This window comes from Charadrius vociferus, unplaced genomic scaffold, assembly GCF_000708025.1.
Source record: "Charadrius vociferus isolate BGI_N301 unplaced genomic scaffold, ASM70802v2 scaffold163, whole genome shotgun sequence".
In the NCBI taxonomy this organism is placed as follows: domain Eukaryota; kingdom Metazoa; phylum Chordata; class Aves; order Charadriiformes; family Charadriidae; genus Charadrius; species Charadrius vociferus.
Window position 1 is genome coordinate 3,504,293 of NW_009648332.1, and position 27,500 is coordinate 3,531,792.

A 27,500-nucleotide genomic window follows, 5' to 3' on the forward strand; every position below is an offset into this window, starting at 1 on the left:
TGTGTCTATAAGGAAGAGAGTGCCTCTTCCTATAAATCTGAAGTTATAAAATAGCAGTAAGTCTGTCTGCCTAGTATCACACGGTATAGCTATACATACCTTACTCCAACCCCAACAAAGGGAAACAGAGAAAGGAATACTGAATCCTAAGAACTGACGTGATTTCAGTAATTTCGTTCACAGCATCAGGGCAAAATGCAGCACCCCAAATATCTCTGCAGTTTCTTCCAGGAGAAACAGAAAGACAAAAGTTTTATTGTTCTCAGCCTGTCATCTGAAATTAGTAAAATAAATCTACCTTTTACTTTTACTGAACTCAGCAAGTCTAAAACATTAACTGTTACTTAAGAAACATTGTGAGCTATGTTTGTGTCCCATTATTAGTTGCTCTGTAACCGTATGCTGAATTTCAGTTCCACATCTCCCCTCTGTGTCTTGCATAAACTCCTGTTTGTACTTACCCACAAAAAGTTCCTCTTTTAAGACAAGAAAGACTTATTCCTGAATAATTCAAAAGTGAGGAGTGTAAGAAGTGCTTAGATTAATCTGGGGACTGTTTTGTGTGTTGACAATTTCACCTATAACTAACAGTCTCTTTCACCCACTCTGCTTAAAAGGTCTCGGCTCTTTTTTATTCTATGCATTGACATTGGGCTGGCAGAGAAAAGACTAGACTGCAGCTGAGAACTATGACCACAGGGCAGCCTAGCCCAGGACTAAGACAAACAAAATGGAGAAGCTCTGATGCTCACAAAAAGCAGCAACAGAACAGTGGAAGAGGATACTTTTTTGTAGTACAAAACAGTAAAGTGAAACTTTTCTCCCTGATACGAAAGGTAAACTGTCAAGTCAGGCAGGTCCACATTAATATTTCAAGGTTGGGTCTCATGAGACCAATGAAAAATATGGAAATTCTCTACAGCATTCTCTGAGGTCTGGGTAGGATGAAAGTTTCTTTTTTGATAAACTAAGAGTAGTAGACTGAGTTGAAACTTGAATTACCATGGAGATGTCTTTACGCTCCTCCTTAAATCTTCCCACGGAACACTAAGTTGTAGTTCACAGCGATGTCTACGTTAGCCCACAGGACAGTGCAATAGCATGTCTGCATAGAAAACCAGTTGGTGGTGAGGATCTATCATCCATGCTGTTTGTATTTCTGGCATTCTACTAGAGACCATTTCGAGTCCGGTCCTGTGGATTGAATGTTTCTTAGTAGTTGAAATTTAACAATTATGCATCTTCTGTTTTAGTGTGATCCTAATGGTATTTGGTTTGCATGCTCTGAGACTGCTCCGTTAGGCAAGTTTAAGTAGAGTAAATCAGACAAGTGGGAGCGTTAAAATCAGGAGTGCGTTTTTGAAGTGAAACACTAATGCAATTCCATCCTACAAGTACTGGATCTGCATCAGTCCTTTGGTGCAAACCGGTATTTTCAAATGTTACACCATTGGGAAACCTTCTCCACTGTAGCAGAAACATCATCCTTTTTAAAAAATTCTTTAAGCAGAAGTGGTCAAATTCTTCTTGAATAGGAACAAATAAATGAAAGATTAAGTAAAAAGTGCACCTCCTGTGTGTTTTCAACTCACTGCAGAGTAGCCAGGCAAAGAATCCAGATGAGCAGTAAGACAAGCCTTTTGAATACCCCAAAAGGTGTAGCTTTTCCTTTAGAGGAGTACATTAGCATTGTGCTTCGTTCCATTTTTTTCTTAAGATCAGTTTGAAGTGAGGAACAATAAAACTTGGAGATAGTGTTTCTTCTGAAACATAAATGCAGACTGTTTGAAGTAGAGGATAATTTTAGCGTGCAGTCTGAAATAAGCATCTGTCATCTCAAGACACCAGTATCAGAAGAGCACTGCAAATCCAATTTCAGTTCTTATTTTGTGTCTTTTGCCTTATGTCAGTCCGTAGGTCAGATCTAAGATCATTCAAGTTTGACTTACAAAATCTGACAGTCACTATATTTTCTTCTCTGTAGGTCATTTTGCTTGTTTAGTAAACCATATCTTTTTTCTTCTTTTTAATAATTTGTTTTCTTCTGTTTCTTTTATTTTCTGTTAGTCCACATACATGTTTTCTTTTTCACTGCTTTCTCATTTCTGCTCTGTCTTCTGGTTTATCAACTCTTGTGCAGTTTTTATTGAAAAAACTTTTAAGAATTTCTTCATTGCTGCTTGTTTAAAAAAAATCAAGATGACTTAACTTTTTGAAATACTGTTTTCTCTTTACAATGCAGAAAAACATGCTGTAAATCAGAAACTTTTAAATTATTATGCTACTTATTTTCTGCAATGCAGAGTGCCAAGTATGTTGGATTACACTTGAAAACTGTCCCTGTGTAGAGGGAATTACTGAGTACAATGCTTGCATGTTAGCTTTTCAAACAGAGAGTGAATTTTCACTGATTATTATGTTAGAAAAAAAATCAATTTGATATTATCAACTAAATTGTTATTCTTGGTATTAATTCCATAGTTCAATAAAATTATTCTTTTGTAGAATTTAGAAAAGAAGTGGGTTTACATTTTTGGTGTCTTTTTCTTGGTGTATATTTTATACACTGAATTTGCATAACTAAGAGTCTCCTTGTGGTTCAGAGGAGGAGCTGTTAGTACAGATCTGTAAAACAGTTGTTTTATTAACATCTTCACAGGGAAAAACCAGAGAGAATAGCTGAATATGTAAATGAGCAGCTTGTGGTGCTATAACTTGTCAAATAACCACTGATGCAGTATAGCTGAGCAAACTGTTTCAGTGTGTGCATATACAGTAGGTACTTCGCTCCAAATTAATATTTGCATTTGAAATATGTGTGTAGTGCAAATACATGAGGAGTATATAACAATTAATAATATTTTGTGTTTGATGTTTACATACTATGTGCTCTGAATTTTAATTCTTAATGTTATCTGCTTCTTTAATCATCTTGAATTAGTGTTCCAAATGTATTGATTCAAAGGGATTTATTACTTAGTTATTAAGGTTTGATAGGCATTTTTATCCTTGAAACAGGTTGGGTTTGGTCAGTAGGTAGCTGGCGTTAATTTGAGGTTGACATTTTGTTCTTCAAAATCTCAGACTGTTTCAAAACTCCTGTGTTACCTTTATGAATGTTTCTGAGTTGTAGTGATGAGAAAAACTTACAGAATAGGACACCGCTTTAAAACTGTTTTACAGCTTAGAACTGCTCTGTGCAAACCCACTACGTAGTTTTAAAATAAAGGTGTACTTCTAATCTGATTTAGTTAAACCAACACGAACTGTTGTGTGAACACTCTTATTTATCCTAAGGGCAGCTTGTTCTACTGTAACATAAACAGGAGGAATTAGATAAAGTTCAAGCACAGTAAGACTTGTCCTTGGTGAGGTACAAGAATAATTTCAACCTGTATTAGTTAATTCATAACAAATAAATCATAGTAAACCCCTTGTATTTACAAAACAGTCATATACATGCATCTGGTAGAGGGCAAAACTTCAGTTTTGCATCTGGTAGAGGGCAAAAGTTCGGAAGTCCTATCTTCACAAGTAGAAACTACAGTCTGTGCTAAAACCAGCTGTGTACCATTGTAAAGTAATAAAGTAACACCAGGTACTGTAGTGCCAAATGTGAAACATGCAATAAACCTTGTCAGCATGCCCTTCTCTCAGTGCTTCTACCATCTTAGTATAACGATCTGAAAGTTTTCCCTCTGAAGTGGCACATGTTCAGTGGTATATATAAGGACTTTGATTTGAGGACCTTTTACAGTCTCTATTTATGTAACAAAAAAAAAATTACCTACATTATTATTTGATTACCTATGTAATCAAAAATTATTACAATAATATTGAGTAAAAAAAAAAAAAGTTGCATGTTCTTCAGGGTATTCTTGATCAGCCAAAAGGAGTCCTTTGACTTTAGTTGGTTTCATAGACAAAAAAACACTCCCAAGACTTTTTTGAAGCGCTTTCTCAATTCCTTTCATTCTTCTGTTCTCCCATTTGTGAACCATGGCTAACTTACTGTAATGCAGTTAGAATTTGGAAAAAAGTCAGTTTTGTACTCTCTTCTTTGACTGCTTGGCAATTCACGTGTAATGTTAAATTAGAAATTACTAGAAAGTTTAGTGTTTGTATCTATCATAAATAAAATTTGTTTACACTTTTAATTTCTGTAATCATGCTATCCATGTTCTACCACTATTAAAATGATGACTTGTTGGTTTGTTTTTTTTTTTTAAGTTCTTTGTCCAGTTTAGTGATAAATGTCACCATTTTAGAAGAAATGTGAAAACACTTTACCGTATCATGAGGCTCGTGGTGGTTTGGAGGAGTGCAGTGTTGCAGCAGTTGTTCAGTGATCTTAGGGAATGGAGTGAGAGATGTGGAGCAGTGTTTATGCAAAATAAAGTTAGCTGTATTCCCAATATGCAGCTTAAGATAGCTTGTTTTGCTGGTTATTTTATAAAAAATTAAGACCATCTAGCATCGTTAGTTGAAGACCAATTCTACCTTCCTGTCTGTTTGTGCAGGTAGGATGTTGCTCCTGCAAAACTGTCGGTGTGCTGGGAGTCATGTCCTGCTGCCCTCCTCATAGAGGTGTCCCCAGAGCTTGAGGGTGGGAGAGGGAAGAGGAGAGGATGAGCGGTTCTCAGCAGCCGTTTGCCCTTAGACTTCTGTTTTGGATCCTAGCTGGGAGTCGATGTCATTTTATAGCTGTATTTAACTCCCTGTCATCCCGCTCCCCTCTTCCTCCCCATGTGCTGCTTTGAAGGCAGCCCCTGGGGTCAGCAGCAGCCTGGCTTCTGCAGGAGCCGAGCCGCTGCTCGGAAAGGGAGCCTGAGAAGCAGTGCAGAAGCAGGAGCCAGGCAGACCTGTCAATGGCTTTTTTCCCCCCCAAGTGTTAATTGTGGTCACAAAAGTTAAGTGTTTCTGTAAAATTAACATCATGGTATTATGTATTTATTTTCCACCATGTAGCTTCGATGTCAAGTTTCCTTAGCAGACAAGTCAAAACAAGAATATTTTTTCTAACTGCTGTTACAGCAAGTCTCAGCCTGGGAACTCAGAAAATCACAGTGTTCGTACTGGTTAGCAGCTAATAGGAAACAATAAAGATTTAGGGTTCAGAATTTAATTGGCATTGATGTTGATGCAGGAAGAACAACTGCACACAGTTTACTCTTGTGAAGCTTTATTGATTCTTTTTTAAAAGGGAAGCTCTGATGAAAGTAAAAAGAGGCGTTTAATTTGCAAGTATTTCTACACAGTTTTTATTCTGAAATGTGCTTTTCTATCCTTCTCCATACCTGCACAGTAAACATGCCTTAAGATCTTCTGATTCAGAGGCAGATACTGAAAAACAAAAGTGGAAGGTTGTCATTTCTACCGTTCAGCTTCTTCATTTGGAAGATATTGGGACTTTCTTGCATGTTAAATTTGCATCTTTCCCATGTCTGATGTGTATTTGTAAGTATTTTTAAGATAAAGTAACACGAGTGTGTCCTCAGAATCTCCAGCCCAGATTCTAATCTTTTAGTGACACCTATTTCCGAGGATCAGATCTGCAATATTGCGCTTGGAGAGGTGGGTGTATGAACAAAAGCCTCTTGTTTTTCTGACAGTACCTGTATACCAAAGTCTAGAAACAGGGTCTTTTTTTTTTTTGGTCACTAAGGCAAGTGATCTTTTGAATTTCAGTGAGTAACTGAGGATATTTCTTCAAGTATGGATTGATCCCATGCTTTCAGAGTCTGCAACAGGGTCAAAGATATGCAGCAGAACGGACTGCAGACACCCTGGAATGGCTTCCTGCTCCCATGGCTTCCTTGCAAACCATGATAAAGATCGAGTCCTCAGGGTATCGTCATTGGCACAGCTGCCACAGATGGACCTATTTTCAATAGGTGGTATCTCAATCCCTACTTTCAAAACAATTTTGATGATTTTGGAAAGGAGTGACTTATTTCCCCTCCAATCTGATCCATCCATTTTCTCCACAGGTTTGGTGATAGATTACACACTTTTCTTCTGGTCTGGAATTACAATTCAAAACGCCTGTCCCTGTGACACCATTACCAGTAGCTCTTAGCTTTTTTGTTGGCTTTCTGCCATCCCTGCAACTTTTTTTCCTGCTGCTTTTCAGGAATTCGTTTTCACAAGACATCTGCAGGCAAGCCTTTTCTGGGTCTTCTAATCCATTGGGCTTTAATAATGGCCTCTTGTTTCAAGGGAAGAGGATTTTACAGAAACTATTCCAAATATCTAAAATGAATACAAGATAAGAATTCTTATCTTTAAAATTAGAGGGTCTGAGTGCCTTTATTTTCACATTCACGTGGAGAGTTTTGATGTTACTGAGCAGGTTTCTCTTGTCGAGGTCAGTTAATCCATGTTTCCTAACCTGCCGGATTCCTGTCTGTACATTGCAGCTCATTTCTTGCCCAAGAACTATCTTTGACTGTGAGTGTGTCATGACTGCTATTTATGCATGTATCACTGAGAGACACAAAGCTACAAAATAAATTCACTAAATTTACTGTCGGCAATCACACCATCCATGTGACGGGATAAATGGCTTTCTGTCCCTTTCCTGTTGGGAAAAGTGGTAGGTGACAGCTCACTTGCCCAGGCAAGGTCACAAGCTCTTTATAGAATGTTCTTCAGCAGCTGTCCATAGTGTGTTTGCAAAAGTCTCACGTACCCCAGTATCACGGTGATGATCACCCACTAACAAGAACGTTCAGAGACTTGACTCCTCTCTTAGAAAGCATTTGGTGTTTCAGAAAGGCCCATTCTCTTATGGTTCATCTGTTTGAGTGCCGAAAGGTGATGTTCCCAGATGATTTAGAACATTTTTCACAACCAGGAGACCTTGGAGGATATCCTCAAAACTTTCCGGGTTGTGGTTACTCAAGGCTGATCTTTTAGTTCCAGAAACAACAACAAAAAAAAGTGCTAATGAATCTGTCCAGACCTTACATCTTTGTAGCCTGCCTGTTATATATGTTCTTGATCCATTGGACATGCCTCTAATTAATTTTCTTCTAAGTGTTCTCACATAGATAATGAAAGATGGGATTATGATTTCACTGTCTTGTTTGAAACAATTTTAGTTCCAGGGCATACTCTCTCTGCGAATGAATGACCATCAGCGTGTCCCTGTCCTTTCTTCAGGTTTCTGGCTTGTTCTTGTTGGACTATAACAGATTTGTCTTCCCCATCTCAAATCCATGGAGCCCGTGATGTATGTAGACGCTTTCAGGACTAGAGGGTGCTTGCTTGTCTCCAGTAATGGATGTTCATCCTAACAGGTAGAAGTAGTCCAGGAGACTCACCAAGATATAGCTGAATGACTGAGTTTTTGATAGAGGTCTAGATCCTTGTCTGTCATGGAAACATAATCCCAAAGGATATAGCATTGTTTCCTTAATCTTAGAGTGCAGAGCTCTCAGATATCTCTTAGCTACCCAATAAGTCTTTGTCATCTCAGCCCATTTTCCATTAGTAGAGGCAAGGAAGGTTACTGCTCAAAGCAGAACTCAGTTGCTGTTAAATAATTGTCCTTTCTTTCTGGTCAGAGGTTTCCTTTGCCATTGTTGCAGCAAGATTAAAAAAAAAAATATTTTAAACTATGTGAAAAACAGAGACTTGATATAACTCTCTTGTTGTTATAACACAATAATAAAAAAGACTGCGCAGGAGCAATTCATTACTCTTTTCCTTTCAAGCACTTAAAAGAAAAACAGAGCTGAAAATATTTCTTTCGGAGATACTGAAATACCTCATTAGATTTTTCTTTTTATTGGCTATTGAGGTGATAATTCTGTAACAGGAATGAAAGAGAGGGTAAAATTTGCTTTGATTTATAGAAATGTGTTAATTTGAGCTGAATAGATCTTTTCTGATCTTAATATTTCTTATCTGTGAGTATTGTCTTGTAATACATAGTTTCTAGTTTTATTTTAGAGAAAGGGTAATTCTTATGGGGACTTTGGTAATTCTAATTGGTGGTATTTTGGGGGAAATGAGTAGCTGAGTTTCTAATAACCTGCAACTTAAGTGATTTTTTTCATTAAATGGAATAGTGTTTGCTCTTGATTGAATAGTTACGGACTTGCATGTAAAGCTCAGAGTAAAGAATGCAGAGAAAATAGTATCTATGTTTAAATGAGTTAACCTTTATTCAAATCCTTATGTTTCAGTGAGATGACACTCTACTATGCAAACACAAGTTTGCATAGTAGAGTAGTGAAAATGGTAAGAAACAGCTTCAAATTAGCTCTTTTTCCTTAGTGGTCATTACATTTGCTGCTGTTGTTGGGCAGCATATCAATGGTAAGCTTTGTAAATACTGGAGTCTACAGAAGAGGTAACTTCCACAGTGTCTTGGTCAAACGCTAATTAAATGGCACTTAGTTGTATATTCCAGAAATATTGACACTCGCCTTCCTGAAACAAATCTGGGACTTCTGCAGCGTGTTTCTGCGGGTTTCTCTGTTGCTTGAGCTGAACAATTCTCTAAGGTGGCCACCATTGAAGATACAGTGAATAAATTCTCGTTGCATTGAGAGAGGCTCTGTTGTGCGCTTCTCTAAGGAGTACTAGGTAATGTAGTTGTGTTTTTTCAAATTTTGGAATTTTAAGGGGAAATTTGATTTTGGCATTGTGGGCTACTTAAATTTTTAATTTAAATAGTCCCGTTTTGGAAGACAGTCCAGTTCAGGAAGAGTGCCTGAACTACAGGCTGCAGAACTGGGGCCTTAGCATGTATACTTTTGTAAATACAAAGCTGTCCAACTTCCTGAAAATTCTCCCTGACCAGTTTTGTATAAGTGATCTTAGGATTTTTTAGATTTTGACCATTTGTTGCTGTTGTGCACAGGTCCCGAGAGGTTTGTTGGTTACCTTCCCATTCAAAATGTTCTTCGTAATGCCAGTTTCATCTGAATAACCTGGAAATTAGCGGGGAATGAGAATGAATGGGCCCACCCCCCATCTTGAAAAACTTAATACAAAGTTTTCAACTTCTCTCTTTCATAAGGTTTCCCCCTTATGCAAAAGTCTCTTTTCTAGACAGCTTCTGGGACTTTTTTTTTTTTTCTCAGCTTTTCTGTCATAAATGCAGTTCAAGCATGTGAAGCAGCTTTTGGCAGGAGTGTGCCAGTATGCCTTTGATAAAAAGGTTAAGTTTAGCAAAACAGGACTTCCTTTCTTGATGAAAGGTTGCTGCTTTTGAAGAAAACTTCCTCATTGCAGAGGCTTCCAGCTAATTTTTATCTCCAAATTGTTCGATGTACCAGTTTTACAGAGTTCACATTTATTGGTTTTTCTCATTTTCTGGTAACAATTTCCTTCATCTTCCTGTGTTTGCATCTGCATAGAACTCGGAATTCAGGTTTTCCAGTATTGCTCTCGGCTTACTGTGTTTATTTTAGCTATCCCTAATATTTTCCTGTTATCTGATAACTTCTAATGGAGAACAGGAGTTGGAAATAACCCTTTATAGCCTGCACGTAGAAAAACATGCTTTTTGATAACTTGAACCTTATTAATTTGCTTTTCCCTTCATCTTTTTGTGTTCTACAAATACATATGACTCATGGACACCTACCACTACTTCAAGTGCTGACTTGTTTGGGGAAAGACTTAAAGAAATTAAAGAAATAAGACCTAGAGAGAATGCAGACCACGGTTTTTGGTCAGGTTGCAGTTCTTCTTTTCAACTCTATTCTTCTGAGGAAATATGTTTCAGTGTATTTAAGTGTACTGAACCCACTATTATTCACGAAACCAATACAAAATTATATGGGTTCTTTCAGTAAAAATAAAAATCTATATTCAGATTGCACCTGTACCCAATTCATTTGTTAACAGAATTTCATCTCTTTATTCACAGTCTTACTGTCTTTAACTTTTTAAAATCCTGATGAAGATCAATTTTCACCTTATCATGGAAGAGGAAGATGGGGGTATAGTTGACAATTGTGTACAGATGTTAACAATAATGATTCTCATCCTTTATTCAGAAAACTCTTAATTTATTTTCACCTGTACTGCCACTGCTGTTAAAGTGCAATCTGTGTCAATTACAAGAAGTGAAACAGACGGAGGTCTTAATATTTTTTTTAATATATTTTTAGTTCCTGTTTAAAAAACAAAAGCAAATCTAATATATTTTTTTCTTAGGATCTTCTTATTTTCTTTTTTTTTTTTTTAGAAACCTATTTCATACTGACTTTGAATGCAAATGAAGATCTAGCTCTTATGAGATGTGACAATAAACTTCTGAAACCTTTAAAATTGTTTTCAATGAAATTGTGTTTGGGACAAAAGTACAGGGAAGCAGTGCTTTAAAACAGTCTGCTTTATAATTTTTATTCTATATTGTATAGAGGGAAGTATATACATATTTGTACACGTTAAGTATGTACTGAATGAAAGATTTTTCTCTATCTTATTAAGTAAATGAGGAGGGTTTTGGTGGAAGATTCCATAGTTAAAGATGTAAACCAGCAATTTCTTGCTTCTATAGCACAACATAGTTCAGAGCTGAGATTAGAGAAACCCTGTAGAGTGGCTAATACTCGAGGGCATCCCCAACTAGAAAAGTATGTGAATTTAGGCATGGGAGGAAGGAAGGATCTGCTTTAAATTTAGTGTAGGGTCACTGAGTCTTAATGATAGATTAAACAAGGGAGGTGGAATAATGAATAGGGGTATGCAATGTGTAGCACTAATACCAGAAGTCCATGGTTTCCACTGGTTATTTAATGTCTTTTCCCATATGTTTTTGAATAGAGCAGGTTATGGCAGGGATGAGCTAAGGAATAGCTTTGTTAGTGAGTTGCTAAATAGACTGAATTCTCTTTTTAAAAATGTATATGTATATAGGAGAGCTGCTTGTTAGTAGTATAATCGGGCACCTTATATACCTATACCTTAAATGTAGCAATATTAGTAACTATATTTGTAATTGATGTGTGTATGTTGACATTCTTAAAATACACTGAGCAGATTGCCTGCATAATTTTCTTTTCCAATGTGAAACTGTTAGCCATTCCTTGGTTAAAGCATAGATGAGTTTCAGATTCTTTCTGAATACTGTTAATGTAAAGAAAACCCCCAAAAGAAGAGGTGAGCTGATAGACATGAAAATGAAATGGAGGTAGGACCAAGAAATGTATTTGTCAGTAGAAAGTTGTCTAACAGCTCAGTAAACCTTGTTTTATAATTGCTTTTAACTTGAGTTGAAAATAAAGTTAATAGAATATCTATTAAGACTTACTCACATAAAATAATTTATTAAATTAATACTTATAGTGACTGAGAAAGATATCGCAGTTTACTTTAGTGTTGAGTTTATACTGAGTTGTCACATGTAAGAGTCTGTCAACTACCTGATACCAACAACCCAGATGAACCAAGAGAGTCAACTGTTATTGACGGGTTTCTGGGTAATCTGTATTCTCTTTTGTGTGGTAAAGATACCAGCAAGTGTTTAGAGAAAATGCGCTTTACATGTAATTTTTCCTTTGGGTTACAAATGGGATTGCAAGCTACACTGGAAGGTGCAGTGCAAGTCACACTAATAGCTTTGTCCCATTGTTGCAACAGTACATACAGCGGTGAAATTAGTATTTTCAGATCTGTGGCTCATCATTTTGTTTAGATGCATCTTGTTGGCTGGCACTGAGAATAAAAGGGCTGCAGAGAAAGCCTACCCATCTCACTTCTCATAGCAGCAGGCTTGCTGTGATCACTAAGTGTAAAAGTGGTGAGAAGAAATAGGTAAAACATTGAAGTTAGAGTATTAGAGGATTTCTCTACATGAAAGTACTGCACAACTCTGCACAATTGCAGTACTTTGCTTCACAAGATTCATAGATTGAACTACTTTTTCATGTAGTGTCTAAATTTGCAAATATTTTCCAATGTTGACCATTTTAAAAAACTGAATAGATTTTATATTGTTTCTAGTAACAATAAAATATACTCTCTCATAAAAGACTATTTTATCAATTGTCTAGAAATGAGACAAGTGAAAAACACATGACAGAATACTGATTTTGTGATGTTCCATTTCTTAAACTGAAAATCACTTAAATTAAGGATTGTCTCTGAAGCATGTGTGATTTATGCATTTTCTGAGACTTTGAAACAATCAGTTTTTATTCTGAAACATGTTTGAGTAGGAATGGAGGAAGATACTGCCCGTCAATGAAAGCATATGTCTTAAGGACCATATGTCTTCGTAACATAATCTGAGATTTGCGAGGGGCAGTAGGATTAAGTCTCTCATTGGGCCAAAGTGAAAAGAAATTTGGAAGAGGGAAAGGTGTTGTTTTGGTATGAATATAAATGTTGCTCTTTAATTAAATGCAGTAAGAATGGGAAGTCTAACTTCTATTCATCTCCTTATTAGTTCCTAAAATCACTGCCTATTTTACCATTTATTGATATAACGGATTACTTTTGAGACCTATGAAAAGGCGCAAGTAGGGAAGTGATGAAAGAGCAATACATGTATTTATCATGCTTAGGCTGTTGCAAGCCAGTTTCTTTTGAAATGAAGATGAGGGTGTTTGTCTTCAAATAAATTAGTCTAAATTTTTCTTCTGTTTAGAACATGACAGCTGTGAAAGTGTAACAGATCTACTTTCCACTATGAGAATCACATTGACTGTCTCTTTTACTTGGAATGATAATTCAAACCCCAGAAATAATCTTTAAGGTCCTTATGAGTGGGGACCTGACTATATCCAAAATAGTCGCTATGCTATAACTCACGAAGACAACTAGTTCCTTAAAAAGGAAACGACACAGCCTATATGAGATACAGAAAAGTAATACAGACTTTTTGCTGAAGAGTTTACACACTAATTCCTGAGAAAGGAAGTGGAACAGATCGAAAGACAGGACCTGCAAAATTACACTTGTTTGTGCAGTAGGCTGAGTGTATGCACGTGTGATATGGACAAGCTGGGATCAAGCCTGTGTAACCAACATGCGTTTTTTTTCTTACTTCCTAACCTTTGTTCATGGTTTACCATTACCCAGTAGTGAGAGTAGCTTCTGGCCCTTGCTCTGATAGGTCTGAGAGAAGTTGGGATGCACAGAAAGTGTATTTAGTAGTTCAAATTGTGTTTTCATAACAGTTTTAAATAGCTTGAATCAAAGTTACTGCTCTTAGTCATGGCCTTAACTTCATGATCAGTAACTGTCAAGGTATATTTTTCTCTGAGATAATTTATTAGGATTATCTATTAAGTCTGTTAAGTATGTAATCCATATGAAATTACTTGTCCCTTGACTCCATATCATCTCTTCCATCAGGTTAGCCCAGATACAAACTGTTACTCTGGTGCAGTCTTCTGTTGCATTTAGTAGACCAGCTGTTTCAGCTAGTTGTTTTCATGCGCCTTTATTTAGCTCCAAAGATCATCAATCTGATCTTAATAATTATGCTTTTCTAATTTGTAGTGTTTTTCTAATGTTTCCTGGCTTCTTCCTAGACATATCCTAATTCAGCCTGCATATTCTTTATTATATCTGCCTCACTTCAGCTCTGTTACAGCCTTGTATACTACTGCAGCAGAGTCTACAATAACCCTCTGGATTTCGTGTAATTTTCTTGCCATGCTTTGTGAAGCACTCCGAAATCTGCTGGAAGGTGGTAACTAAAAGTAACATTTTCTATAGTAAAATGTTAATAAAGTAAAATTTTCTATAGTAAAATTAGACTGAAGTCTAATTTTCCTGCCAGATGCAGGATCTTGCTTGAGTATGGACCTCCAGAGTTTGTCCCGCTGTTTTTAAAGGGTTCTTAAAATGTTTATTTTTAATGGAAATAAAATACCTGACATTTGGCAATTTATCAACATTTTAGGACATAAAAGCAGCTGGAATTGGGATGGTAGCATTAACAATTTGTTTTGGTAATTTTTCTGGTTTTTACAAATTAATATCATCCCTCGGGGGCAACAATGTTAGAAACTGTATTTAACCTTTATTTTGCAATTAGGTGCTTTATCAAAAGAGTAGTTGCCCCTTGATAGCGATCTGGTAATAGAAGACTTAGTAGCAGTTGCCTGTTGTCTTTCATAATGTGCATAAAGGTTAGTTAAAAGTTTCTATTGAGCAGTGCTTCTTCATTTTGCTTACTAATAAGTATATTTTTCTCAAATGACCATTCCTACTGAATGGAAAAACAAACTAGGACTTCAGAATGTATCTTTTCTGTGTCAGTGCACTCTACGTAGAACAAACAAACACAAAACTTGAAGTACTATCATCAGTTTTATTTTGTTAGCAGAAGTCTTTAAGACATTTTCAAACAAATTTGTAAAATTGTTTTGGCAGTAAGTCTTTGTTGTTTGATCTCTCTAACCCTAATCACATCTTCCTTTCAATCTCTAATGTCACAGCTAGCTCACACTCTTAATTCTTTCATACCCTATTTCAACCTCATGCTTGTGTGCTGCTAAAATGATTTTTTAATGTTTTTTTTAAATACTAGTGTCTCTTGCCTCAATTTCTGAAGAATGTGTTTTCCCTTCTTCTTCTATAGGAATTTGTTTCTTCTTTTAACCTTCTATTAAAAAATTCAAAGGGTCATGCGGTTTTAAGTTCAGAGGGGATTATCACAATTAGGTCTCCTAGGCACTACAAGCAATGAATAATAATAATTATGTAGGCTGAACCTCTGCGTAGTGCAGGCCGTATAGCAGCAGTCAGTAACTACCGCATCAAGTTCAGGAGATTGTAACTTGCATTTAGCAATTACGCTGTTCTAGAAGGATAGCTAACTTTAGATATTTAAATATGGAGATCAGCAAAGAGGTTTCTTTATTCCACAGAATTAAAATGTGCATGTATGTTGGCAGAAAACTGAGGCATTGAGAAATAAAACAACATTTTAAAGACAGTGAAACAGTTGTGTGTAATTTGAATATAGTGGATAATATAATATAATATAGTGAATATACTTAACATTTGCCACTTGCTGTAGCTGAGGAAAAGGCCAGATCCAAAGCAGTGGCAAAAAATAATATCTGGTAGCTTGAAGAGAGCTCAGATTAATTGTCAAACCTCAAACCTTGTCTGGGCAGGAGGCTGAGGTTGGGAAAATATCTTGCTAAGTCTTTGAGGCCACATCCCACGTCCTCAGAACATCCATCTTTTCAGATTAGATGTATATATACATGGATGTATGTGTGTGTATATATATATTGCATGAGGCAATCAGAAGTTCACATGTCAGAAGATTCAGTGAAATTTAAATGAATCCTTGCTTTTATTTTCTGTTTCAAAATTTACAGGTTTTAACCACAAAAATATACTAGTGTGACCCAGTGGACCAGTACTGCAGGTTGTGGTGTTAAGATACTAACTTGGCAGAGACCCATTAAAAAAAGGTCAAATGGCATCCAAGATGAAATAGCAGATAATGAAGTATTAATAATTGTGAAAGCTATAAAAGTAATTTATTCACAATATTATTATTTCTGTTGCTGAAAGGAAACTGCAGAATGCTTCTTTTCAAGTATTTACAAAATATAGTTAAATTTAAATCTATTATTAGGTCAAAGTCATCTGGTGATACCTAAACTTGATGTGCTTCTGATTAAAAACTTCTACTTAAGAAAAATTTCTAAATTTATTTGAAGAGTGTTAAGACTCAGAAATATAATTCAATGAGGATATAAAGTGAGTAGGTAATCTCTCTGAAGGTGTTTTTCTCTCAACTGTAGAACAAGACAGAAGTAGCCAGCTAGCTTAGAAAAAACAATCAGTTTATTTTTTCAATTTAGGACATCTAAAGTTTGCCAATAGTATTTCACATAAGTAATTAGGACTACCTGTAGTCCTTGAGAATTTGCATCAGTGCAGTGGAATTAAGATTTTTGTTTTGGATTTTGTTTCACGACTCACTATGACTGATGTAAATCTGGAGGCAAGAGGCTGTAAGTTCTTAGTTGGGGAGTAGAGAATCCATCTGCCTTTCTGGAAGTGGTACTGGAGAGTGTCCTTATATCTAGTATCTTCTTTTCCTAAATGAGACGGTTTTTACTAAAATGGTATGGTGAATCATCTCTCTGTTGTTTGTTGTCTGTTTATGGATTCTTTCTCCTGAAAATTTTCTTCGCTCTCCCATTTTAAAATACATAATAGGGAAACGATATATTAACTTTGCATTTATTCAGTCGCTTAATATTTTTAGTAGTCGCCTGTTTCTCCTCACTTCATCACTGAAATTGGAAATAGTGTGGATTATTTATTTTAAAGTATTCATTTAATCCCTAGATATATGAAGTTCTTACTCCACCGTTACAGTGATTAAAGGCAGAATTCATGTACATCGATTTCTTTTCCAGATACCAAGTTTAAAGAATTGGAAACATCAAGCAATGTATATGCTGGACTTCACTTAGTGTTTAGTGTGACTTAATTGTCTTTGTTTGAACTCTTAGCAGCAAAACGTCACAAAAATCACACATTATTTTCCAGACCTAAGTTAATTTCAATGGTTATGTAATGAACTCAACCAGCTTTCTAATGAAGATGTTGATGCAATATTTACTGGGTACTACAGTGCAATACAACCCATTTTTAACAGTAGTTTGAACTGGGTTTATTTTGGTTCAAACACTGTTCCATAAACTCTAGAGTGAGAGTTGGATGCATTAGTGGCTTTTCTGTACACAAAATGTGTTTAATGGCAGGAAAGTGGTACACGCAAACACTTCTCCATGCTTAGAAACATGGTAGATTCTGTCCCTGCTTCCCGTGCATTGCTGCCAGATTCCCGAGGCCCTTTGCTCTCTGTTGGTGGAATTTGCTCTGGTGGAAGTGTTCGAGGCTTTCCTCTGTAATGTTTAAGACCATCGCTTTAGCTGGTTTTCCCTCCTTTCATTCCATCTTTCTTCGCCAAAATGCTTTTGCTTACTTTGCGTTTCTTTCTGTCACTGGCCCATCCGTATCATTGCTGTTGCCTGAAAATTTTGCTTACTTGTCTTGGCTGCTTCTGTTACAATGTCAAAGTCAAGATTCTCGCTTTACTATCAGTGCCCCATGCAACCTTGCTCTGTCTGCATCTGATCTCATTTCCCTGCGCCCCCCAACTCACATTCCACATTCCTCACAGTCCTCTGACTTTATTGCTCCTTTTGTCTGCCTTTCATGCACTCATTTTTGCACTGTCTTTCATGCTGCCTATGTGCCTGGAACAGTCTTTAGCATCTCAGCCAATTTACAGCTTTGCATAAATTATATTTAATAATAAGACTAACAAAAGTTCATTATCTACATTATTTCAATTAACTTTGTACCTGCATAAGCAGAAAACAGCCTGAGGGAAACTGCTGTTAAACTTTGTTGTGGTTTGTTGTGATTCAAAGATACAGATTCAGGCATGACGGTTCTTTGATGATTCAGCATAATATTTAATTTTTTTAACAGTTTGGTAGGGGTTAGATTTATTTATTTGTTTTACAGTAGATTTCAGTTTTTTCTAACTCAGAAATCAGAAAATAGCTACTTATTCCTGGCAAGTGAAACCACCAGGGGGTCATCGTCATCACATTACCTGCTACAGGCTTCTTGCCCTGTGGTTTATTTTACTTCATTTTATCTTTACTAATATGGATGTGGAAGGGCTTTGAATGTTGGGTTAACTTCATACCTACAAAGTGTATCCTTTGTGTTTAACCTTCATAGTAAAGCAACATACTCATCTGCTTAAAAAAACAGTGGAAGATAAGAAAGTAAGACTCTGCCTGTATCTGGGAAGTTTTCTCAGTGTGTTCGTTACTTTGACGTGTGGGTTTTCTTAAAATATTAGAAGTTAGTTAGTATTTTAACTCCCTTCTAACACCAGTGAAAATGAGCTGAAGGTAAAACTTGACGTGGTTGTCCAGCATCAGTGTATAGCTGCAAGGCAGGGCATTCTGCAAGAGTTGTACGTGATTTTCCAAGTAAATGGCACTGGAAATATATGTGGGGTTTTTTTAGTTGTAACGGTTGTATTAATATTGTGCACAGCTGAGTTGTACAACCAAATAGACGTGTCTTTAATTTGTTTTCAAATGATGTCGTGTATTCTGGAGATTATAATCTGAAGAGCGGCTGCCATAGTAATGTCCCAGTCCCCGTGGCATCTGAACATTATGAAAAGAAATTCTGGCCTGCAGAAAGACAATGCCACCAATTAGTATTTCAAACTGATCAAAGGGTGGGGGACCAAAAAGTTTGCCAATAAATGTAGCTCGGTGGATGGCACTAGAAGTTAGGGTTTGCTTTACACAAATTTATAAAGGTTTCAGTCCTTCTATCAATATCGTGTGAATTTATAAATAAAAGCCTTAGAACAGACTTAATCTGTTTACTATGCTAACTTTTTTCAGTTGCGTGAAGAGTATAGTCATAGGTTTTTGCTTCACTGGCCTAGTGAGGAAGCAGTTTATGGTTCTGCTTTATACGAATCTTTAGAACTTTTCTCTCCTTACAGAATTTTTAACTTTAAACTGAAATTAACTTAGTTAATGAAAAAAAATGAGGTTTTCTGTACTTCATTGGTGAATATTCCTAGTCTCCGAAGTCTGCTTTCTTAATATCATTCTAATTATCAAACAAACCTAAAATTAAAGAGTTATTTAAAAGCAAGCATATTTTATCTTAAATAATTGATTGTGGCTTGTTGTTTGGAAGAGGACTACTTTGGCATGAATTTCAAATCCAGTTATGATTTTAACTCAAGCAGTTTGTTTAATCAAACATTACTCTAATAAGTCTTACGTGGTCCCCTACCCGACCAGGCCTGTCTATAACAACTAGTTTATTCTGCGACGAGTTGCTCAACAGATGTCATTCTGGTAGAATAATGCAGCAGAATACTTGTGCGTTGGCTAAAATTACTTCAACTTTGATCACTTTTGTCCAGCACATCAGTCTGGCATTGTGCTTTATACCAACATAACACTTTACCCCGAGCATGCCTTTCAAGCTTAGAATAGCAGAGGAATGTTATTGAATTCAGTGCAGTTACAGATGAGTTAATGAAAGAAGGGAAATACTGTTTTTTTCATAATGCCTTTCTGTTGTGCTTTGGAATTAAAAGGGAATTTGAGGAATGTGACTTCTGAGTTCTTTATTTTTACTTCTGAAGGCTTTTTGCAAACAATATTATGTAGTTATATTGATCCCACGTTTCTGTAAATAAGTTTTGCTTGTTATTTGAAAGCAGCTCATTTTAGAGTTTTATATTGTGAGAATAATATTCATGAGGCTACTTTGATGTATAATTGGAGAGTAGTTATCTCCCAGGGACAGTTTATCTCAGTATTTAATGCAAGAAAACTAAAATAGCAAAAACCCTATTCTTGCAATCACAGATCAGTATTGTTACATTTTGATGGGCTGTTGTGGGGTCAGTACAGAGTAATGACATCTCTTTACCTTGATACTACTGCGAAACGAATACTGCACAGCAGGCTACCTTCTTGTTAAGAAGCAGTGAAGAAAGGCTGTTTGTTTTGAACAGGAGGAATGAGATCATATACCAAGTTCTATAGAGTTTGGTCTTCCATAGTTCTATTTTCACAGGTGCGTGTGTGTATACATATGCATATACATATATATAAAAAAATATACCGTATATATGTGTATTTGAAATGTATTTAAATATTTTTTTTAATAATTCAGGTGAATTTGTATTTTTAAAGAATGACGACATGTTTAAATATGAGGAAGCACTAATGATGTGCACTTTAATTGCTGATAAATACTTCAGTATTCTGTGTCTAAAATAAATTAATGTTCTTGTTTTAGTTTTTTAGTTAAAATATAGTTGGAAAATCTTTCATTTGAAATGTAGTTATCAGAACAATCTCTCTGCAAAAACTCCTGAACAAAACCAGTATTAACATAAAGGTTATCAGGTATACTTATGTAACTTACCAGTTGAACAAACAAAGGAGAGATATCTTAGTGATTCTAAACCATACAATGAATGTAAAGCTGAGCTGAAAATCCAACCCAAATATATGTTATGATACTGAAATGTCCAGATAAGGCACCCAAATGGTCTGACTTTCATCTTCTAGATGAAATGTGGACTCTAGATGAGATGTAGACTCATGAGTTGGAAGTAATGTATCTTGCTGTTGGATAATGAAGCCATTGTTTTCCACTTATCTGTGCAGAATATTTAAGTTTATAAATCTTTAAATTGATAGCATTGAAATTATCATCTGCATAGCCTAGTTAACACTAGTAATTCGTATTCCCATGACAATACATTAAATCTGTCCAGAAATGTGAAGCAGTTCTTCACTGTTTTTACTAAGGGACACTTTATTAATATGAAATAATGATACAACTGCTAAAGGAAGTGAGAATAAGCAACAATAATTGAACGGAGGATCTGAGACCTGGAAATACAGTAAGAGCACTGTACTTTGTTTGCTGTCTATATGCCCTGAATTTTCTCTGTCATACTTATTTGTTTGCAAACTCATGCAGCAGTGCCATGAGGAGTCTTTTGAAGAATGTTGCCCAAATCAACACTTGTGAGCAAGCAAGCGTATGTCTGGAAATCCCTGCCTCTTCCTTCACCCCCCTCAGGATATTTACAATGATTAGAACAGTTTTTTCACCAATTAATGCCTGCACATATATCTTTCACCCATGTATTAATGCGCCTGAACTATGTGCAAAATTTGAAAGAAAAGATCTGTGCAGCATTTCTCTCTGAAGATGATCCTGAGAAAAAGAGTTTTGGTGCTATTTCATTATACAAACACATTTTTAGATTAATATCTACTGCCAGATGTTGCATATACATTCTGTACTAAGGATAAATGCCAAATTTTGAGGGAACATATGCACATTCCATATGTTTATATTACCGTAGTACCTTATCATGTATTCAGAACTCAACAGTGCTTCAGTGATGAAGCTATGGAAAGTATCGATCAGTGGGTAGTAGGGTCAAACAACATAAAATGCCTGTATAGTGGATTGCTTTGTTTTATTGTATTATCTCCCTACGAACAGTAGTTTAGAATCATCTGTCATTCATTTCTTGAATACGAAAGCTTTAAATATACAGATTATGTTAACATTTCTCATTTTGACAAATTTAAACTTTCTTCCTGATATTTTTTTTTTTTTTTTTACCATGTTTCTGTTCAGAGAAAGTTGTTAAGTTAGGGTAAGTTTGCTAGACTGCAAGCAAGGTTCCAGCTCCGAAGATCTTTTCTGCTGATAACTATAATATTTTCACTTCACAGAATTTTTAGTAATACTCATAGCAGAAGTTAGAATACAATTAATTGTTGGTTCTTTCCAGTTGACAAGTGAACAAATGAAAAGCTAGAGAAGACATCAGAGGACAGATTTTGGAGTAGTCTTGGCGTTTGCTTTAAGTCAAAGCTTACACATCTGCCTTAATATTTTTTGGTTTAATGTGTCAAACACTTGGTTATTGTGTGTCAGTGTTAAACTGTACAGCCCTCTTAGAGCTGGGAACGGGACGCAGAACTTATGACTTCCTTGGATAGTCTGTCTAACGAATGATCACGTAGAATATTAGTAAAATGTATCAAACCTTACTTTTATCTATTTGAGACTCTTTTTCTGGGTGTAATATAGGTTGTTGAGATCTGTACTTGGAAACTAAAATAGACCTGTGAAGATTTTGTATTCCCATGTAGCAGTTTTATGGAAGACAAACCAAAACCCAACATTGCTCGCTGTAAGCATTTTGTTGGTCACAGTTCTTGTCCAGCTGGGCAACATTTACATGTGCTCATTGCTTGTGCAATCTTTACATTCAGGTATGAGATATTATTCAGAATTTGAGATATCACTCTCTATCCCAAGGACAAAAATACATCTTTTTTTTTTTATTATTTTAAATAATTGCTTATCCCAAAATCTGTGATAAAATGTGCCAGGTTTTTTATCTGTGTTAATGTTTTTGTGGAAAGAGTTTTCTAACTCCTGTATTTTGCAACATTCTTCCTGCATTTGAAATTTTCAACTTTCTTCTTTTTCCCCTCACTTCCTCCTGACAACTGTCATGTGAGGTGATTAATGGTAGCTACTTGTATTTTAATAAGCATGAGGAAAGAGTTGATATAGAAATTAGTTTTTTTGCATTTTGTTAATAAATGTTTGAAATGTGTTGTCTTCATTGGAAATGCTCTTATTAATTCCTATTTTCATATTTAATATACTCACTTCTGGTTTTGGATCCCATTTAATAAACTTAGGCAAAACTAGTTGTACTTCTTATTACATTAGATGTAGCACGAACCTAAAATTTTCAGGTGAAACAGAATACATTAACTAGCAAAACCTGTAACAGAATTTTTGTTACTACCTTCTTCATTCCCTTGGTTCGTTCGGGATTTTGTAATACTTTTTACTGTGAAAATTTGTGTTAGGAATTGTTTTACACATATATTATACTTCAGTAATAATGAATCATTATGAATGATATGTTACAGATTTATTTTTTTTCTTTAACATATTTTGTTCAATTGCTTTTGGCAGCACTGAAATTCAGCAATACTGTACATAAACCTGTGGAACAGATATGAATCTTTGATTGTTGGAGGAACCTTTTTTACAATAATTGGAAAAAAATAAAAAGCTGGGGATTATGATGAAAATAATGGAATTTTTCTGTATGCTTTTGTTAGTACAAGTTCTGATTTTTAAAATTTTTTTACCAGGTAAAGCGGAACGTGTATGACCTAACTAGTATCCCTGTCCGTCACCAGCTATGGGAAGGCTGGCCTCCTTCTGCCACAGACGACTCAGTAAGTAGCTTTGGTTCTCATTTAATTTCTTCCTACGAATAGCTGATTCTACTTGGATTTTTTGATCAGAATCACCCAATAGCTTTTATCGTCCCATATGCAATAACTAATCATAACGTAATGATTCATAATCATAACACATAATTCAGAGCTTTATCTTGGAAGATGCAAATACTAAAGTATTGGCTTACTGAAGCACATTTCCGTGGAATTTGTTTGTGTGTATCAAATTCAGGGCATGTTTTAGTCTAGGAGGAGCAAAGCTGCACAACATTTTGGAAGTTGACGAGGTCTATTGTAGTGACTGAACTTCAGGAAAGACTCCTGTTTTTCACATGTATTCTGAGTGCATGTTTAGATATTTTCCTCAGTTGTGTCCATCAGATCACTGGTATTCTTAAGCCTGTGTCTGGCTTTAAGCAAGAGGCGTTCCTGTTGAAATTGGTGGAGAGCTTCACTTGCTTTTATAGGATCTACCTTGGTTCTTGCTGGGCCAGTGAGAACGTATGGACATTTGCAAGATTACATTTTGCAATAGTAAATAATATGTATACAGTACAATATCTGTTCAATTTTCAAATTTATTTTGCAGGTTTTAGAATTACCATTGTTTAGAAATGGAAGGAAATCTTAGCTGAGATCAATGTGTGCCCTTGGTAACAGAATCATCTGACTGTGAATTTCCTACAAATTCGTGAAATTATGGGACTTAACTGCAGGATTCCCTTAAGTATTAGACTTGATTCCTTGCATAGTTGTCCCTACAGAGTGTTTTACAACATGTCTTTCAGTTTTGCTCAGATAATCTTCTTCTTGTATTATGTTCCCAATGCCAGCTAGTGAGGTCTGCCTTTATTAAAAAAAAAAAAAAAAAAAAAAAAGCTGAAATAATTGTATGGCTATGTTGTATGTAGATTTTGTGACCTGAGAAAAATGTAGAAAAGTGAAGTATTTCTATTTTTATAAAATCATTCATTTAAACTAGGGGTTGAACTTGAGTATTTTACAGAGGGACAATAGAATTGGGATTTGCTTTCTCTATATATTAGCATTATCTTCAATGCATTACTTTCCTGTCCATTTTTACTCTTTCCTGGTAAAGGGAGAATTGCTGTTTGTACGATAAGACTGCTGTATTTTAGCTCTGGCTAAAGGATTTATGCCAGTCAAAAAAAAAAGCGCAGAGACTGTCTGAATTTCTAATATACTTGTAAAATATGTCTGTGGTAGTGTTTGCAGAAACAGTAGTTAAGTTTGAGAGGGGTGGGTAAATCTATGTCCATGTATTCAAGAGCATATCTGAGATGGTAGATGTGAGATCTGAAATAACAGCATGGTGTCATATGGTAATTACAGTCTTTGAAATGGGGATCCATTTTAACATTTTATTAGTTTACATTAGCCCAAAAAAGAATTGGAAACTCAACACTTCTAATCCGTTTTCCCACAGCTGTTAGGTTTTCCCGTAGGTTCCCCCCCGCCTTTTCTTTTGAATAGGATACCTCACATATGTAAAACTCATAAATCTGTTTTAAGTCTGTTTTTACAAGTGACATTGTTGCAGGTGAATTTTTCCCCTTTTCATCTTTAATGAAATTGGTGAATGTTGAGTCATCTGCTCCAAAGAAGGAGAGTCCTCAAAGCTCACTGTTCGAGTCTGGTGCAGCTGAGACTTGTCAGCTGTGTAAACAGATTTGAATGTGTTACCAACAAAAATACAATTAATTTCTGTCTAAAATTAGAGGCCATAGCTTACTATTTATAAAGATTTAATGTTAGCAATCACTATCTATGGCTCTATGATCTGAACATTTTTTCCTTTGCAAATTAGAAATATTCAGTAGTAATTACTTTAGTAATTAGTCGTGATGTCTTTAGTTTAGTGGCAAATTTTTAAAAGCACTTTTTCAGTCGTTTTTCACTTGCTGTATTGTTTAGTATCCCGTTGCAATTAAAGAGTTAAAGAAAGACTTGATTAAAATACTTTTTCATTTACATGTTATGCAGCATAAGAAATACTTTGTAATACCACAGGAGGTTTTTTCAGTGCAGTTCTCGTTAACCTTTGGCTTAGCAAACAGGACAACTAAATAGACTTCGCATAATTGGATTCCTGTATCATCTTGAGTCTCTTATGCACCTGACAGACTACAGTCTTCTGACATTATCAGGAAATTTAGTGGAGTCAATAATCATTTAAAACATTGTTGCTTCATCTCCCTTCAGAGTTAAGATATGTTCTCTGCTTGTGCTATCTAATGAAATATGGGATACTGTATGAATTGTCAATAACTCTTTCAGATCCTTTTGCACGCTTTAACCAGGGAAATGGGTATCAAAACCTCCACACGCAGGAGAATGTTTTCACACTGTGACAGTTTGATCGTGGGAAACAAGGCATACCTAGGCTGTGGAAACCTCGTTTCACTGTTCAGCAAGGACACATTTTTAACTTTTCTTGTGCCTGAATATTTTTAACGTCACGAATTCTATCTGTTCTGCTCATTAAAGTTCAAACAAAGTAAATGTATGCATTTTAAATCTTTTTTTTTAAAACTAATTTACTTAAGTAAAACTTTAATTATATTAAAGGCTTAATTTATCTATTTTGGGGTATGTATCATTGATACAGTGAAGTCTTGAAGATTATCTAGAAAATTAAAAAATAATTATCATTTGATTTAGATTCACAGTTTGTTCTCAATTTTTATTTTGAATTTTGTAACAACCTTAACATTACTGAGCTTGTAAAATGAGAACCAAACCAGAATAATTTACTAAAATTTCTGAAATGTATTCCATTTCTCTTTGCTATATTGACTGAACTTCTAAACTTCCACTGGTAATTACTGCTATTGCCAAATGGAATGAACAACCTTCAAATATGTGTGCTTAAAAAAAACCCCTGAGATCCATCATAGGTGGTGTTTTAGTTACAGTTTTTACATGGAAGCGGTGTAATTTTATTTATGTAAGTACAGGTGTCTTTTTGGATATTAGCTTTACACATGCATGTTTGAGGTAAAACTTTTTTCCCCTGTGAGGTCACTGGTTTTTGTCCCTGATGTTTCTGTTGATTTTTCGTAGTGTAGAACAGCAAGACCCAATATGAGAACAAGGAGAGAGGTTGCTTTTGTGCTGCTTTTGTTCTCAGTATTTAAGCTAAAACTTTTTTCTTAATTGGTTCATTTTTTTAAAGTCATTTCAGCATCTTGGTGAGAGATGCCTGCTTCTTCACAAGTAACAACAGTAAACATGTCAAAATGGATTTTTCTGCATGAAAAAGATGTAAAAGTTTTAGAATGAGGTTTGAGGGGGGGGGGAAGAGGAGAGAGACAAAGACAGAGGATGAAGTGCCCAGTGTTGTAACTGTACCCTCACACTCAGATCCTGTACAGAGGAATTCAGCGTCCATCTTTCCACCTACTGCCAGTAAGACTTTGTTTCCCTAAACAGTACGGTTGGTCAGGACTTCATATCCTCATTTCAAGACACGTAACTGCTGCTTCATTGTACAGATAAGCCATTGGGTATTAGTTTAGACAGAAGTAGGTCTATACTGACAAGTTATTTGGCTGCATTTCAGATGTGATGTGTGTAGCCACTACTGTGTTGAGGTTCTGCATCAACCCTTGTGAACGTGGCCACTTTCAGTTCTGCCACAGCTGTAGCAGATGTGGTTGACGTTCCTTAGCTGAATTTAATAAAGACTTCTAGGTTATAATCAAAATTCTCAAACGCTTAGGTATGATCTAATTAGCACTGCTGTTATATTTAGCTATTTCATTGCTAAATATTAAGTACAGTCTGTCTGCACAGATAGAAATTAAGAATGCCGATAAACAGTGTTCTGGTACAAAGTCAAACCATTTATGACGCTTTTTGGCTGATCTCCAGATTTTTGAAGAGGTTGAGTATTAAGCATCTGAGTAATTAGTATTTGGAAGTATATATTTCTTTCCCTTTCCGGGTCTTACAATTCTGAACAGAAAGTTCATTACCACATGCTGTCATTGTGATATGAAAACAAATTGTGAGGTTTACATACACTGGCTGTTTAATTGTAATGGATGCCATGTCTGCATTTACTGGATCATTTGGAACTTTTCCCCTGGAATTGAAATGACTGAAGAATGAATAGTCCTGACGAGAAAGTGTCTATTAATCAGAAGCATAAAATTGACTATATTTAAATTAAAATACATACATTATTAGAAAATAATCAACTATTTTTTTTCTGTGTAAGAATATCATAATTATAATTTGTTTTTTTCTGTAATGTTAATTACTTTGTATGTTACTTTCTGTGGTTCTCATCAATCACTTTTAGTAGAGTAGTAGAGTGGATCTGGCAGAATCCTTTTAATTTAGATACTTAGAAGAATACTTGCAGTCTGTTTTGCTGTGTGGGTTCAGGAATATGGTAATGTTTCAATTTGACATTTTTGCTGTAATCCCAATTTAGTAGCGAAAATCGTTAGACAGCACCCAGTCTTGGAAGTTCATGGTAACGTATGAACCAGCACATTCGTTGTCATTAAGAAATAGAAAAGTAACTGAGTAATTTAATAAATAGTTCCTAAATGTCTTTCTTTTATGTAATCTTCTGACTTTGACTTATGGCTTGCTTGGATGTTTTTATGTGGATGAAAGCATGATGAATTATCATGTTCTTTCTACAGAACA

The 27,500-nt window shown here is 35.5% G+C and overlaps 1 protein-coding gene across 1 annotated transcript in view; it reads left to right on the plus strand.

Annotated features, from left to right (window-relative positions):
- Positions 1-27,500, plus strand: part of FAF1 (Fas (TNFRSF6) associated factor 1) — a 171,905-nt gene that overhangs the window by 63,804 nt on the left and 80,601 nt on the right. The window contains exon 8 of the mRNA XM_009884628.1: positions 22,728-22,814. Within this exon, the coding sequence (XP_009882930.1) occupies positions 22,728-22,814 (87 nt within the window). The remainder of the gene's footprint in view (positions 1-22,727; positions 22,815-27,500) is intronic.